This window comes from Trichoderma evansii (genome assembly GCF_050947405.1).
Source record: "Trichoderma evansii strain SZMC 28006 chromosome Unknown GGI43scaffold_6, whole genome shotgun sequence".
Taxonomy (NCBI): domain Eukaryota; kingdom Fungi; phylum Ascomycota; class Sordariomycetes; order Hypocreales; family Hypocreaceae; genus Trichoderma; species Trichoderma evansii.
The window spans coordinates 775279-789810 of record NW_028145200.1 but is presented as its reverse complement, the minus strand read 5'-3'; the positions used below and the strand labels follow the sequence as shown (position 1 = coordinate 789810).

General features: G+C 51.9%; 4 protein-coding genes across 4 annotated transcripts; 1 reads left to right on the top strand and 3 right to left on the bottom strand.

The window, feature by feature from the left end:
• Nucleotides 1-125: 125 nt before the first annotated feature.
• On the bottom strand, nt 126-3393 carry GGI43DRAFT_401224 (Alpha/Beta hydrolase protein). Its single transcript, XM_083205539.1, has one exon. It carries the CDS (start codon nt 2709-2711, stop codon nt 441-443), a length of 2271 nt encoding a protein of 756 aa, XP_083062135.1. The 5' UTR covers nt 2712-3393; the 3' UTR covers nt 126-440.
• A 743-nt stretch (nt 3394-4136) lies between these two features.
• On the top strand, nt 4137-8816 carry GGI43DRAFT_332772 (AAA family ATPase peroxin 6). Its single transcript, XM_083201993.1, has 3 exons — nt 4137-4390; nt 4510-7894; nt 7962-8816. Exons 1-3 carry the CDS (start codon nt 4219-4221, stop codon nt 8563-8565), a joined length of 4161 nt encoding a protein of 1386 aa, XP_083062134.1. The 5' UTR covers nt 4137-4218; the 3' UTR covers nt 8566-8816.
• On the bottom strand, nt 8666-10070 carry GGI43DRAFT_332768 (uncharacterized protein). The gene is made up of 2 exons (XM_083201992.1): nt 9258-10070; nt 8666-9181 (listed from the first exon to the last, which is right to left on the bottom strand). The coding sequence occupies exons 1-2, from the start codon at nt 9952-9954 to the stop codon at nt 8766-8768; spliced, it is 1113 nt and encodes a 370-aa protein (XP_083062133.1). The 5' UTR covers nt 9955-10070; the 3' UTR covers nt 8666-8765.
• A 411-nt stretch (nt 10071-10481) lies between these two features.
• On the bottom strand, nt 10482-13269 carry GGI43DRAFT_401221 (S-adenosyl-L-methionine-dependent methyltransferase). The gene is made up of 4 exons (XM_083205538.1): nt 12767-13269; nt 12052-12538; nt 11227-11978; nt 10482-11170 (listed from the first exon to the last, which is right to left on the bottom strand). The coding sequence occupies exons 1-4, from the start codon at nt 12881-12883 to the stop codon at nt 10952-10954; spliced, it is 1575 nt and encodes a 524-aa protein (XP_083062132.1). The 5' UTR covers nt 12884-13269; the 3' UTR covers nt 10482-10951.
• Between the last annotated feature and the right edge of the window lie 1263 nt (nt 13270-14532).

Genomic DNA, 14532 nt, shown 5'->3' with positions numbered 1-14532 from the left:
GATGCATGTGCTTACCATTTGGCATTTGATGTCAACCGATTTGCTGATTAACCATATTAGGATATCCAGGTGTTGCTACATGTAGCTAGAACAACAAGTGCAAAAGCTGTGAATAAAAGAATTAAAACATCACAGACTACGGTTATTTGAATACCCATTTAAAACATGATTGTAAAATGGGCTTGAAATCTTCTCACAATAAAGTGTATCTTCGCTCACTAAGCTGACCCTATTTGCAGCATCCGTTCCCAAACCCAACTCCTTTATAATACACAAAACGCCCCCCTTTTCGTGCAGAAGCGAAAGCGAAAAATAGCCCAAGTCGAGAATAGAACAGATTGACCTCCCCCAGCCCATCAAATGAGTCGCGGCAAGGACTCCAAGGTATCGTACCAAGGTAAAATGCAGACCTCCCAAGGTAAAAATCAATCAACAGCTCCCTATTCGCTGTTGCTGCCACTGCTCGACTCCATCAACTCCATCGTCTCCACAACCTCGGCTGGTACCCACTCGGCCACGGCATCACAACCCTCCGGGATCCTGCAAATCTCCCGAGCATCGCACGTCTTCCATAGTACCTCTCGGATTTCTCGAAATACCTGCTCGGCCGCATCCATTGCCCAGATGACATCCAGGTGTTGATACTCTGGAATCACCTTGCTGTGCACCACCTTGACGTGCGGCTCGCGCCCAGAGTCGAAGCGCTTGAGCAGCCGCTTGCCGTCCACCAAATGATCGTCGCCGCAAACCCACAGCGCAAATGGAGGCACCTGCTCGTTATACCACGCTGTGGAACCCTTGATGTGGCGCCGTCGGTGCTGCTGCTGCTGCTGCTGCTGCTGGGCTTGGGATGACGGCGAGGGGGATGAGGATGAAGATGAGGGGGCCTCGTGAGCTTCAGCTGGTGGCGGAATTGCCTTTTCGTCGCCGCGTTCAAAATCCGGATCCGGCACCTCGTTATCCATGCTCTCTTCGGCTTTCAAAATCTCCTTGGTCGCCAATATGCACTTGTGCTGCGCAAAGCACTCGCGCCCAAGCCACCACCGCATCGATTCAGCACTGACATACACCGGCGCAAACTGGAACATGCGATCCCTCAGCCCGCGATCCCAGCGCTCGTCCGTCCAGTCGAACAGGAACGAAAAGACCTTGTAGCCCAGCCAGCCGTACAGCCGCGGGTCTAGCAGCGCGTGCATCTGCATCATGAAGGGGATGAAGGCGTGGATGCCAAACATGAGCCTAAACATGCCTGGCGATATGATGCGCATAAACTTGAAGTACATCTTGCCGATGAGGGGGCCGGCGTAGGCAGCGGGGGCCAGAGCGCAAAACACGGTCAGCTTCTCGCCCAGGTCGGGGCGTTGCTCCTTTGCCAGGGCGACGAGCGTCTGTGTCGTTCCTTGCGAGTGGCAGATGAGGCCAATCTTTTGGAAGCCGGTCTCGTGCAGGACTCGCGATACGAGTGCCGGCAGGTCAAAGACGCCCATCTGCCGGATGTTCCAGCACCACATGCGCGGATCGCTATATTCAAGCAAGACGTGCTTTGGCTTGAAGCCGCAGCGGTTGTTGCCCAGCCAAACGTCGAATCCCGATTTGCAGAGCCAAAAGGCTAGGCTTTGGTCATCGTTGCAGCAGTATGCTCCCGAGCTCTGCAGCAAGCCGTGCATGAGTAGCACAGGGAACTTGCGCTTCTTGCCTGAATCTCCCGCGCCTGAAGCCGAAGCCTCCTCGAACACTGTTGGGCCGAGTTTCTCTCTGCTCGCCTTATCCAGCGGGGTATATTCCTTGGGATCGTAAACGTGCCAAAGGTCTATGATAAAGCCATCTTCAGTCTCGACCTCAAACTCCTCCACGTCGAGGCCAACTCTGCGCGCATAGTAGCCAACATCACAGATGATGGGGTCCTTGCCACCCTCTTTCGGCGGATACTCGTCCACTATGGTCTCATTTTCAACATCAATCTCTCTCTGGGCTCCTGTTGGCTCCCACTCGTTTTCCTTTTCTTTTCTTATGGCAGCGTTTTGGAGCTCCTGCTCATAAAACGGCCGCTTCTTCTCCTGACCCGGCAGACCCGGCAGAAATAACCTTTTACAGAAAGCAGGGATGGATGTAAACAGCGAACCGAGTACAATCACACCAAGAAATTCCAGGCTCAGAACAAACGACGTTGCCCTAAAGAAATAGCATTGGATATTCCGCAGCAGAGTTGGCGGTCCATACAACGGCAAAGGTGGAAATAACGGGTTTGTATGCGATGGAGGCATGGCCCGCTTCAACGTTCCTTGCTCCGCCTGCGGCCAAGACGATTCATCTTGGTCCTCCGTCTGTTGATCAACTTTTCGAGCTTCTTCTTCATTGTGATGACCCACGGCTGGGCTTGACACTTTTTCTTGATTCTCGGCTCCTTGTTTCGTCTCTGCTTCTTTTGACAGTCCTTCTGTCAAATCTTCTCGCAACACGTTTAACTTGTGAGCTTCATGCAGAGGTACGGCTGGCAGACGATTGCCATCCGAAGTGACTATGACGGGATCCTGTGGTGTGACAAAATCTGCCTTCACAGCGACTACCGGCGAGGGGTCCTCCAAGCGTTGATGCGATAGTTTCTCGGCTTGTTTGGTGTATTCAGCCGCCTGCTGTGCGACTTCGGATGCTGTCGACGGAGACGAAACAACGCCGCGCTCTGCTGTGCTCAAAGGATCTTCGCGGCCCATTTCTAACCAATTGGCAGCTATTAACGGTGAGGTACTTTGTTTGTGAGTTTTCTTTTGATTTCTCTCCTTTCTAAAGTGAGGAAAAGAGTCTTCTTTATTGGGTATCGTTATTATCGTTGTAGGCTTCCTCCAGCAACAGCAGAGAACAATGACATCAATGCGTAGATCATGCCACTAGCCAATCTCTGCTAAACCGGTTTCTATTACTCTGTCAAGGTGTAAAATGTACAAAGAAAGAGATTTGTAGAGAAAAATTATGTCCGTGGGTAACGAGCGTATAGACAGTAAGTTCATACAATTATTCTTAGGAGTGCAAATAGGACAAACTCCAATATGCAAACATCATGAGACAATGTGTAAATGCGGTGAGCGGAGAGGAGGAAAAAAAAAAAACAAGATCTAAATCTAGGAACCCCGTAGAACCGGTTTCCGGAATTTACCTACATTGGAAGTTATTTAGATGTGACGCAATCGAGTTGCGAATCAAGAAGAGACGATCCCTGTTAGCGAGCTCCATAATATCATTCCCCTTTCTCCACGCATTGTGTGTGTGTGTTTTTTTAGCTTGTGAATATCACTGATATTTGGTACTGTTTCGCCTCTTTGGTGGCAGTGCTAGCTGGAATAGGGAGTACGTGTATTGCGGCGAGTCCTGCGATCTAAATTTAAATATCCATACTGGACCTCTATAATAGCACTGTATGTAGGATAGAGAATGAAATTCCATGATGGTTAGTGGCTTATATAATAGATTAGATCTGTTTTCTAATAAAGCTATGCAGTTTATGTATAAACTCCATCTGCTTCTGTGTCCTCGGTTCCGGGTATGGCAATTGGCGCTAATCGCTCTCGGTGTACCTTGTAAATATTATAGTAGACCTGCCAAACTCAATTTTACTACGCTGTCATACATGCTATAACGCCGCTGCACTTTTACTACCTACAATTAATACTAAATACCAATATCATGCCGTATGAATATATAAATGGTTTATTATTCGCTGCCCGCAACTTGCCGCCAATGCCTTGGCAACGCGGTCTCGGTGGAGCTGCTCATAGTAAGGAGAGCTGAGCGGCGCAAATCTGGGGTTCTCAACTCCCCCCAATGCCGAGGCTGCCACGGCTACAGCCGAGCCACTGGCTGCTTAGTGGAATCTGCAGGACACGAACACGCATCTGCAGCTGCAGGCCGGGCTTCTGATTCTCAGCTCAGCTCAGCATCGCAACGCAGCGCGCCGACCACGCGCCGACTCCAATTGCCTGCGATTCTCTGCTGCTCTTTTCTCCTCAGCATTGCGTTCAATCTTCTTGCTTGTGTCTCTTCTCTGCTGCCAGCGCCATGATCCAGCGGCTGCGGGGTGTTGTTTAAACTGCGAATCTTAGAAACCCTCCAACTCCTTTCTACAGCTACGATCCACGGCTCCTTGCGCCGACTTCGCCCCCTCGAGCCGAACCGCCGTGCATCTTTCACCAAAAAGCCCCAGAAAGCCCCAGAAACCGTTTCAACATGGCTGTCTCAGACGGAGCGCCTGTCGTGTCGCACAAGAGACGGAACCGCAGGCGGCGTCAAGACAAGCCGGCCATCACCGCCAGACTCGTGCTCGATGACCGCACCAAAGGCGATGTTGGCTTTTTGTCGGACGACCTGTTCTCTGACCTCTTTCCACATCTAGCAAATGGTAAGTGAAGAAAGCTAACTGACGGCAATGCGCATTAGCAAACGAAGAAATCCTCTTCCTGCCGCCGCCGCTGCTGCTGTTGCTGTTTAACGAGATCGATTCTGACAGTGAAGCGCCAGATCCCAATGACGAGCTCGTCGACGATGTCCACCACATTGCCGTCGCGCCATGGGCCCCGAATGCGAATCCCATCGACATGGCCTGGTCTGTTGTTCCGGTACTGCGATCCGGCGATTTATCCCATTCGACCATCCAGTTCTCGCCCTCATCTTCGGCGCTTCAGAGCTTCGCCGTGACCCTGCAACAGGTGGCCCCTTCGAAGCTGTCTAGCCACAGCCGCAGCGGCATTGAGATCCTCGTCCTCGACGTTGCTCCCCTTCCGCTAGACACGGTTTTCGTCAACCTTGAGAGCGAATTGACTAAACGGCTGGAGAGCGGCGAGGGCACCTTTTACAAGGACCACCCGACGAATCCCAATGCCAAGGACGTTGCCAACATGACGCCCGAGGAGCGTGTAGCTACGGCGCTCAGGGCAGCTCTCAGCACACTCAAGATTGTCCATTCCGGCGACTTGTTTCCGCTGCCTCTGCCGCCGCATCCCGTCACTCACCTACCGCCGAACCCAGGCAAGATTATGCTTTGCGAGCCCGTTGCACAGGGCATCCTGACGGAATCTACAAAGATTGTGCTGATGAGAGGGAGAGGAATCCACCGAAGACAGGCCCGTCCTGCGGCATCAATGACTTCTGATCAGCAGCTCAACGGCAATAACGACGAGGATGGCACCAACGACCAGTTCTTCTCAGCTGCCGAAGAGCGCGACCAGGCCGACGCCGTTACCGACAGTGCGGCGGTAGCTACAGAGGAAGACACCGATTTCTCGGGCTCAGAGCAAGATGAGGAGCTTTCGGATGATTCAATGGACGAAGTCATCTCCTTGGAGGCTCCTACGCTGCCCACGACGAATTCGATGAACTCGCTGGGGCCTGGAACGCCAATGACGGTCGGTACTCTTCGCGGCAGAAAAACCAACGGCTTGGCTACCCCGGGCTCAGTCTTCTCCAACTTTACATCCACTACTGCTCGTCCTGACCGGTCGCGAGGACGCCTATTCAAGGTGCACGGCCTCAGAAAACAGATTCCTTCTGGCCTGCTGCATCCTAAACCATCTCCTGAAGATGATGAGGAGGCGCGAATCTACGTTGATGTGGGCTCCCTCTCCAAGATTGGATGCTTCTCTGGCGACTGGGTCCGCATTGAAGCCGCAGAGGAACCTCCCCTGAATGGATTTGGCGCATTTGGACTGGGCAGCTTTAACCACCCCGACTTTGAAGTCACCAATTGGCGACCTGTTCGGGTGTATGGTCTGCCTGAAGGCTACTCTCAGCGTCCTGTCACTCGCATTAACAGTTCAAGAAAGGGCGACCGACGGACCTCCTTTTTCGAGTCGCAGGTCCAGCGGCCTTCCAGCCCGGCAGCTTACGCCTCGCCAATCTTGATTGCGAATATCGATGGAGCCTCATATTTGCGCATATCGGCACTAAAGAAATCTACCTATCAAGGCAAGGGTACGCTGCCCAGGTTCGCAAGCGCCTCCCAGCCTCCGTATGCCAAAGACATTGCCATTCACCACATAAGAACCCCCATCTCCGCCGAAAGAGCTTATCAAACGGCCGTGCTAGGCGGGCTAAAACGCTATTTTGCGCATAAGCTGCGCCTTGTCCGACAGGGAGACTTGATTGCCGTGCCAGTAGATGCGCAGCTGGGTCGAGCACTCCAGGAGGCTCCAGGTGCTGGCGGCTCCGAGGTTGACGACGTGGTGGCACTAACAGCACGATCAACCGAATCTGGAGGAGAAGCTGTTTCACATCTCGACAGCGTTGCTTGGTTCAAAGTTGGCCATATCCAGGTGCAAAAGTCAGACGAAGACGAAGACGGGGCTGAATCCATGTGGGGGACTGTTGCTTGCATTGACAGCACGACTGTTGCCATGCACGGCTCAGGATTCGAGACGAGCCGGATCCCCGGTATCAAGGACAGCACCTGGCCTTACTATCTCGGCCTGAAGAAGACGCCGCAACGGGGACCAGACGGCGGCCCTCCACAGCTGGCAGACCGTGATCAATTACATGTTCCTCCTCTAAGACGCCAGCTACGAGAACTTCTGGCCGCAGCAACGAGCGCGAGGGCCGTTCACTTGAAGATGCCCCCCGTTGTCATCTTGCTTACTTCCTCGCATCGCAACATTGGAAAGACAACAATGGCAAAAGACGCCTGTAGCGACATTGGCCTGCATACATTCACTATTGACGCCTACGACATCATAAGCGAAGGAGGTGGTAGCGGAAGCGACGTCAAGACAGAAGGCTTCCTAAGAACACGTGCGGAGCGAGCCATCAGCTGTGGCCCAGAATCCTGTGCGCTCCTCATCCAACACATTGAGGCGCTGACGGCCGATAGAATAGAGGCGTCACTCAAGGAGATACTGGAGGACGTTCGCGTGCTCATTGCCACCACCAATGAGGTCGACAAGGTACCCGATGGAGTCCGCGCTCTCTTCACTCACGAGCTTGAAATGGGTGCCCCTGACGAAGCCGAGCGAGAGGCTATCCTAAGAGCCGTCATCGAGGATCGCGGTGTATCTCTCGAGCCAGCCATCGACCTCAACGCCATTGCTCTCAAGACAGCTGCCTTGGTAGCCGGCGATCTGCTCGATGTAGTCGAACGCGCCTCTGTAGCCAAGCGTTCCCGTCTCGAGGCGCTCTCCGCGAAATCCGGTCAAACCAGCTCAATGGCAGTGACGGTGCGAGACGTCCAAGTTGCCGGTGGTCCATCAGCGCGCTGTCTCACCGCCGCCGATTTCGAAGTCGCTGTCGAAGCAGCGCGCAAGAACTTCTCCGACTCCATCGGCGCCCCCAAGATCCCCAACGTCACATGGGACGACGTCGGTGGTCTCAGCAACGTAAAGGACGCCATCACAGAAACCATCCAGCTGCCTCTAGAGCGCCCCGAGCTCTTTGCCAAGGGCATGAAGAAGCGCTCCGGTATCCTCTTCTACGGCCCCCCCGGTACCGGAAAGACCTTACTCGCAAAGGCCATCGCCACAGAGTACAGCCTCAACTTCTTCAGCGTCAAGGGCCCTGAGTTGCTCAACATGTACATTGGTGAGTCCGAAGCCAACGTGCGTCGTGTCTTCCAGCGCGCCCGCGATGCGCGCCCCTGCGTCGTCTTCTTTGACGAGTTAGATTCCGTGGCGCCAAAGAGAGGAAACCAGGGAGACAGCGGTGGTGTCATGGATCGTATTGTTTCACAGCTGCTGGCTGAGCTGGACGGCATGTCGGGCGGAGAGGATGCCGGAGGCGTGTTTGTCATTGGAGCGACGAACAGACCTGATTTGCTGGATCCTGCACTGCTGCGTCCTGGTCGATTCGACAAGATGCTGTATCTTGGTGTCTCTGACACTCACGAGAAGCAGCAGACCATTTTGGAAGCACTCACTCGAAAGTATGTTATGCCCCTTTCATGCCTCTCTCCTTTATCCTCTATAATAATACTAACCATTCCCTCACAGATTCACCCTCCACCCATCCGTCTCTCTCGCCTCCGTCTCGCAGCGCCTCCCATTCACCTACACCGGTGCCGATTTCTACGCTCTTTGCAGTGACGCCATGCTCAAGGCCGTCACGCGCCAGGCCGCCGCCGTGGACGCCAAAGTGCGCGCCCTCAACGCCGACCCGGCCACCAAGCACGAGGTCTCGACAGCCTACTTCTTTGACCACTACGCTACCCCCGCGGACATTGCCGTCATGGTCCAGGAAGAGGATTTCATCGGCGCGCACGAGGAGCTGATTCCTAGTGTTAGCGCGGGCGAGCTGGCGCATTATGAAAAGGTCAGGGCTCTGTTTGAAGGAGGAGCCGATAAGCAAAAGCAGCAGCAGCAGCAACCACAGCAGCAGCTGGTGGATCGAGGCAAAAGACCAGCTTCTTCGACGAGATCAGGAAGTGCTGGTAGGTCAGCATCTTCCAGCAAAGGCAAAGGTAAGGGAAAAGCAATTGCGACGACAGATGACGAGCTCGAAGAGGAGCGCGTCAATGGCAAAGGCAAAGGCAAAGGAAAAGCAGTGATGGGATTCCAGGATGGGACAGCCAGTGATGATGAAGACTTGTATGAGTGAAGAAAGATGGAGGGAAAAATAATCTAAGATTCATGTAGGAGGGTGGTTTTTAATGCTTCTACACTCACATACATACATATTCATATATAATGGTGAAATCTTCTATATAGATGGAAGAGAGGGAAAATTAAAATAAATCAGTGCATACATATATACATACATTCTGGTCATTAATCATTATTGTTCCTCTACAAACTCACTTACTTCCCCTTCCTCGCATCCACCACAGCACTCCCCTTCGCCGCCATCCCCCCCTCCGGCCCCTCAACCCAAACATCCCACTCCTCCTCACTCTCCTCAACCCTCTCCTTCACCCTTCTCACGCAAACAGTCATCTTCTCACCAACATACAGCGGCGCATAATTCCTATACACTATAGACTTGACCGCCCCGCCTATCCTGTCGCTCTTCCCGGGAGCAACATGGTCGTTGAGCACGCGCAGCATCAAGGCCAGCGTCAACGGCCCATGGACGAGTATCGTCTTGTGTCCGTCTTGAGATCTCGCGTACTCTGGGTCTAGGTGAATGGAGTGGGCATTGAAGGTGAGTGCTGAGAAGTGGAAGAGGTGAGAGGGCGTGGGGATGAGAGAGATGGAGTGTGTGGGAGGATGGGGATCTATAAACAGTCTTTAGCATCAGTCTCTCTCTCAAGCTTTCATTATGAAAGATTTTACTGTTTGTTTCATACTCACATTTGATGACTCTTGCAGCAGTTGGTGATGCTGCCTCCTCTTCCGGCTTCCTCATAAACAACAGCGTCCTCCTCTCTTCAATATCCCACCCCCTCCCCTCTCCAACCTCATGTCCCAGCCCATATCTCCTCCACAAGTCCACAAACACCTTCTCATCCCCCCTCCCACCCCCCTTCACTTTAACATCTCCAATCTCCTCCTTACACACCCACGCCCTCCCATCAAGCATCAACCCCATATCCTTATCCTCCCAGTCGCTAAATCGCACCTCCCCGCCAGCCCACAACCTCTTTGTAAACTCCTCACTCGGCGCATGATCCTGATCCGCCCCATCAAACGCCAACTCCGACGCCGCCGTCTGTAGCGGGAAATATACCAGATGATGGCCCTGCGGAACGGCCCTCTCCGAGGACATTAGTACCGATGACGCTGGAGGTGGCGGTGCGTGGAGCAGATCTGAAAGCGTAGTGGTGAGTAGGTAGGAAGGCATGGGAGTGAGATAGTCGCGGATGACTTTGGGTTGTCTGCTTTTCATTTCTTGGACGTCGACGGGGATATATTTAGACGTTGAAAATGCGTGCGATGATGATACTGATGGCCATGATGAAATGGCCGTTATAGAAGAAGAGATTGGCGCCTTGGATAGCCATTGGCGGCGGAGCAGCGGTCCTGCCACCCTCAAACCTCTCAGCTGCATTGTAAATATATATCTGTACGAATTTATTTATATATATTATATGTTTATGAAAAAAAAACCCCCCCTTTTCTAAATTTGGCAGAGATAATGATTCAAGCTGAGTAAAGCTACAGCTAGAGGTAGCCAAACATGAAAGTCCATCCTCCTTATCGATACCAAAACACCTCGGCTTAAACCAGCCAAAGCATCATAGCGGCTATGAGCGGCACCTGCAGGACCATTCATCCCATCTTACACATCTAATCTCATCTCGCTACGGCCCCCTCGTAAGCAAATAGAGATCTGTAATCATTCATTGCAGAAAAGGGAAACCATTGCGCCGTGTAAGCCACGCAGTGGATTATTTAAGAATCTGACCATGGGCGCAAAGGGCGGGTGTGTTTCCAAGCAGCGAGACGTCATGTGAAGCAACCCGCACAAAATGTATCCCGACTCAGCCAACGACTCAGCCAACAACTTGCGCGTCATACAGTTAACCACATTTGTTCACATACACTTGCTACATATGATCACGCATACACTTCGCCTAAAGCAGCAATTCTTTCAAGTTTAAAAGCTAACTAAAGTCTAACAAGCTGCAAGTCCCCAGAGTCTGGGTACCATTTTTTTTTCGTTGCAGAATCATTCATTCTATTCATACTAACCCTGCAAACTCATGTACACCCCATGGTGAACACAAAAGGTTTGCATTTCCTTTTTTTTTTCAATACCCTTGAATAGCCCAGACATACCATTATTTTATCCGTTTTGTCCCATAACCATTCATAAACATAAAGGTCATGTCGTGACTGTCATTAGAACAACTGCTCGCCCAACCTAAACCAGTCCCATACGAACCAGCAGATATTCTCCAGCTCTAAATGAAAAAGGAAAAGGCTCCAAGACACCATTAACGTCACCCAATGACAAAAATTTCAATGCTTCTGTCCAAAAGAGAAAACCAGCGGTTTGAAAGTTGAGTCTATAGAGGGACAATCATCACCATTTCTCCATCCATCTAGGAGGTGAAGGCGGTGGAGGAGATGACGTTGTTCTTTGCGCCCCACGACTTGATGTCAGCCTCAGAGTTGTCGTAAGCTCCAGATAGGGCAAACTGGCTGGGGATACCCTCAACACGGTGAGTCGAGTTGATGTTCTTCACCAGCACAATCTGGAAGCAGGTAGCAGAGCCCTGTCGAGAGATGATGGTAGAGTAGGCCAAGAAGTACTCCCAAATCTGTCATCATTGTTAGTATAAGCAGTACTCTTGTGTAATTGATAGTCTAAACTTACGCGGAACCATCGCTTGCCGTACTTGGCCTCAACCTTGTCACGGTTGCCCATCCAGTTGCGGTACCATTTCCAGAGAGTAGAAGAGTAGTGAACACCAATGGTATCAACATTCTTGACCTCAAAGCCAGCACCCTCCAGCTTGTCAATGACCCAGCCAAGAGGAGTAGAAGCATCAGCACCAGGGAAGACGTATTTGTTCATGAACAGACCCCAGATGAGATCCTCGTACTGCCATGCCTTTCGGAGACCAGCAATCTGAAGGAAGAAGACACCGTCGTCCTCAAGCATGTTGTAGACCTGGGTAAGGAAGCTGCCAAAGTGACGGACACCGACGTGCTCAGCCATCTCAAGACAGGTGATCTTGTTGTAGCGGCCCTCAGGAACAGGAATGTCACGGTAATCCATGCAGAGAATCTTGCTTTGCTCCTCAGGAACGCCAACCTTGCGCATGGCGCTGTTGCCCCAGGCAGTCTGGTTGCGACCAAGAGTAATACCGGTAACCTTTGCGCCATAGTTCTCGCTGGCAAATCGGGCGAGAGTACCCCAGCCACAGCCAATATCCAGCATTCTCTCGTCCTTCTTGAGCTCAATCTTCTCGCAGACAACAGTCAACTTGTTGTCCTGGAGTTGCTCGAGGGTCTCCTCAGAGTTGATGTCAGAGATGATACCAGAGGTGTAGATCATACGAGGGCCGAGGAACCAGCCGTAGAAGTCATCACCGCGGTCATAGTGGTCTCGGACCTGCTCCTCATCTGCGTGGTGGGGAAGAAGCATGTTAGCGCATGTTTAATCTTTGTTTGTTTTGCCAATCGTGTAGAAGCTTACCCTGAGAACGAGTGTGCATGATGAGCTCGGGAATCATTCCCAGCAAGAAGTACTTGATCAGGCTGACGGTGAAGCGGAAGCTAGCCCAGTCGTGACGGTACTCGAGGACCTCGAGGCAGTCGCCCTTGAAGTCGACGTCACCGTCAAAGTACATCTCGTGGAAAGTCTCCATGGGGATCTTGTTGGTGCCATGGTACTTGAGACGGTCGGCCTCCTTCTTGAACTCGAGGTAGTACTCAACGGGACGGCCGGGGTACTTGGCCTTGGTGGTCTTGCGGGGGGAGATGGCGGAGACAACAAGCCACCAGCCGGCCAGGATGGGCAGATCAAAGATGAGAGCGAAGAAGAGGAAGGTCTTGAGGCCACCGCCAACCTTCCACTTCAGCCAGAAGGGAACACCAAACAGAATGGAGAACAGGATCTTGTTGTTGAAGGAGTCGGAGCCTGGTCCATCAGCTGGGAGGGGAGCATTCTTGATGGAAGGGTACTAGGTAGAGGGACAATCAATCAGCTCACTGGTTCTTATCTCTAAACAGGGCAGTCTGCTGCGAATTGGGGAGGCCTCAGATGAATGTATACAGAGCGAAGAGTGCAGATTGCAGCAACAGCAGCAGTGGCAGTGGCAAGCAATCTCTTTCTCCGTTTACATACATCTTGGCTGAGAGTTTCACCAATCGCAGAGCAGAGCAGAACACATAGTGCAGTCAAAACATACCTTGGTGGTGCGGACACCGCAGTCCTCCTCCTTCTCAATGATAGGAGCAGTGGGCTTGGGAGTCTCAATGAACTCGAACTCGCTCTCACTGCCCGTCACACTCGTGGGCTTCGACATCTTGACGTTTGTTGCCAAATCAATTGGCGATGAAAAACGGTCAAGAAGGATGGTGGTTGGTGACAGAGTTGCAAAGCAGAAACAAAGAAGGGCAGGAAACTTGGACTTCTGGCCAGATCCTCTGTTGGCCAAGAGCGGTGGAGCAAAAGGGCAGAAAAAAGGGCCTGAAGCGGTGGGGATGCTCTATCTCCTCCACTCGAATAGGCACCGCTTCCAATTGGGATCTGCTATCACAATCTGTCTTTCGTATCTCAGCTCTTTTTTTCGTCTCGAGGGAGGGGAAAAAAAGCCCGTTGTTTGAGCTTGGCTTGCTTAGCGGAGGGGCGGTGAGGGGCAGCAGCGGCTAGGTGGGCGGGCGGCTTGCACGGAGGCTGCGCGTACTTTGCATGTGCGGCGCAGCAGCAGTGCGCGTGGCACGGCTGCCGAGGAATAGCAGCTGTGCAGCGCTGCAGCGCAACCGCTAACTCGCCCAGCTCCAGCTGACGCCACAGATGCGACTCGCAGCGAACAGCTCACCTCGAATAACAGAGAGGCAAAAGAGCCCGAACAGCTCCGCATGAACCCCTCAGTGCTGTGCACTTGCCGGCTGAGACTCGCTCGCTATCCACTCTCCCCCCTTTTTGTTTATCTGTCTCTACTTGTCTGTATATACCAGACATTCTCTCTTCTATGGCTGGCTGTGCCGTGTCCATTGCATGTGGTGACGTTGACGCACCATGTCACGAACCTGCATAAACAGGAATGGCTGTCTAGCACGCTGCAAGTTTTCAGCTCCTTGCCAAGCTCCGACGCCGAGGCAATGAACGCAATAGCGAGCAAGATGCCCCATTGAGTTAGGTTATCCGTCCTTATCAGGCCACTTCATCCTCGATAAGCATCTAAAAACGATCGCGTCAACCGCCCACCTCACTTGGCCGTACCATTATAGAATAATAAAAAAAGAGAGAGGCCAGCTACCTGTGATGCCCAGAATATCGCATCGGCTACAGACATATGGTTTACACTAATCACAACGCCTTCCATCAGAGTTTTGACCCAACGGGAAACTCGTCTCTGCAGGCTTCGCCACTTATATCCCTTAAGAATGTAAGTACTTATACTATCTGCATAGGCTAGTAGCATCATGTTGTGAGTACAAGAACATACCCATCTCGATGCCAGCCATCAGGGTCCACCAATAGTTCCCTTCTTTTAATTATTTCCTCCCACACTGACATCCGTTTTAGGATCTTGGGGGAAACCACTTTATTTTCTTTCTCGTGACCTCTTTTCAACGGATAAAATCCGTTGATATACACTCACCAAACTACGACTAATACGTAAACCCTGCTCGGCAAGTCTGAAGCCGCAAGGGTTATTTTGCTATTGGCACTCCTACCTTGTCTCCGTACCGATACACTGGTAGACGAAAAAAGACGAAAAGAGGGCAAAAAAAAAAAAAAATTGGGTGTTAATGGCGTCAGCTTTCAAAACCTCTCTCTTGTGTCAAGAGAAGTTGTGTGTGTCACGAGGCTCTTTCCAACCTGGTAAATTCCTTTATATGTAAGTAAGCCTACCTATTTCCGAATGGTTCCCTTTCGGGGATCGGATATTGAGCAGCTCATCGCGAGATGGAGAACTCGGGATACCATATCAATGCACACCTCTAT

Excerpts from the sequence above, each read along its gene's own strand:
- GGI43DRAFT_401224 (XM_083205539.1), bottom strand. The coding sequence starts at position 2,711 with ATGGGCCGCGAAGATCCTTTGAGCACAGCAGAGCGCGGCGTTGTTTCG.
- GGI43DRAFT_332772 (XM_083201993.1), top strand. The coding sequence starts at position 4,219 with ATGGCTGTCTCAGACGGAGCGCCTGTCGTGTCGCACAAGAGACGGAAC. Across the intron at positions 4,391-4,509 it reads CTTTCCACATCTAGCAAATG|ATCCCAATGACGAGCTCGTC; the intron begins GTAAGTGAAGAA and ends GTGAAGCGCCAG. Across the intron at positions 7,895-7,961 it reads TTGGAAGCACTCACTCGAAA|ATTCACCCTCCACCCATCCG; the intron begins GTATGTTATGCC and ends ATTCCCTCACAG.
- GGI43DRAFT_332768 (XM_083201992.1), bottom strand. The coding sequence starts at position 9,954 with ATGCAGCTGAGAGGTTTGAGGGTGGCAGGACCGCTGCTCCGCCGCCAA. Across the intron at positions 9,182-9,257 it reads TGCTGCAAGAGTCATCAAAT|ATCCCCATCCTCCCACACAC; the intron begins GTGAGTATGAAA and ends GACTGTTTATAG.
- GGI43DRAFT_401221 (XM_083205538.1), bottom strand. The coding sequence starts at position 12,883 with ATGTCGAAGCCCACGAGTGTGACGGGCAGTGAGAGCGAGTTCGAGTTC. Across the intron at positions 11,979-12,051 it reads CATGCACACTCGTTCTCAGG|ATGAGGAGCAGGTCCGAGAC; the intron begins GTAAGCTTCTAC and ends CCCACCACGCAG. Across the intron at positions 11,171-11,226 it reads ACGGCAAGCGATGGTTCCGC|ATTTGGGAGTACTTCTTGGC; the intron begins GTAAGTTTAGAC and ends CAATGATGACAG.